Source organism: Gekko japonicus, unplaced genomic scaffold, assembly GCF_001447785.1.
Source record: "Gekko japonicus isolate JY-2015 unplaced genomic scaffold, Gekko_japonicus_V1.1 scaffold856, whole genome shotgun sequence".
In the NCBI taxonomy this organism is placed as follows: domain Eukaryota; kingdom Metazoa; phylum Chordata; class Lepidosauria; order Squamata; family Gekkonidae; genus Gekko; species Gekko japonicus.
In genome coordinates this window covers 649,547-649,954 of record NW_015175998.1, presented here as the reverse complement: position 1 = coordinate 649,954, position 408 = coordinate 649,547, and the positions used below count along the sequence as shown (strand labels likewise).

Here is a 408-nt window from a genome sequence, read left to right as displayed (position 1 = left end):
CCTCCAGACGTTGCCCAGGTCGACGGCGAAGCCGATCACGGAGAGCAGGAAATCCACCTTCCTCCTCCACCTGTCCCGGGAGAGGGCGGGAGCCGCCGGGAGGGGCGCCGGGCTGGGGGCTGCGGTGGGCGCCGGCCTGGGCAGGGGCTCCGCCGGAGTGGCCATCCCGCCTCCCCTGGGAGTCCCTGCAGGATTTCAGCCCGGGGAGCCGGGGGAGAGGAGGTAGACCCTCGAAGGGGAGGGCCGCCCGGGAGGAGGAGGGAGGGAGGGAGGGAGCCTCCCCCACCCCACCCCGGCCGGCCTCCGGATCGGAGGGGAGGGGAGGGGAGGGGAGGGGAGAGGGACTGGCGCCAGCGCCTCCCTCTCTGCAGACCTCCCCTCTCTGCTGCAGTCCTCGCAGGGCTGGTG

General features: G+C 74.5%; 1 protein-coding gene across 1 annotated transcript in view; it reads right to left on the bottom strand.

Moving 5' to 3' along the window:
* The window catches only part of LOC107123219 (sodium-dependent serotonin transporter-like), a 32,809-nt gene extending 32,644 nt beyond the window's left edge, over nucleotides 1-165 (bottom strand). Inside the window, exon 1 of the mRNA XM_015426420.1 lies at nucleotides 4-165. Coding sequence (XP_015281906.1) covers nucleotides 4-165 — 162 coding nt within the window. The remainder of the gene's footprint in view (nucleotides 1-3) is intronic.
* Between the last annotated feature and the right edge of the window lie 243 nt (nucleotides 166-408).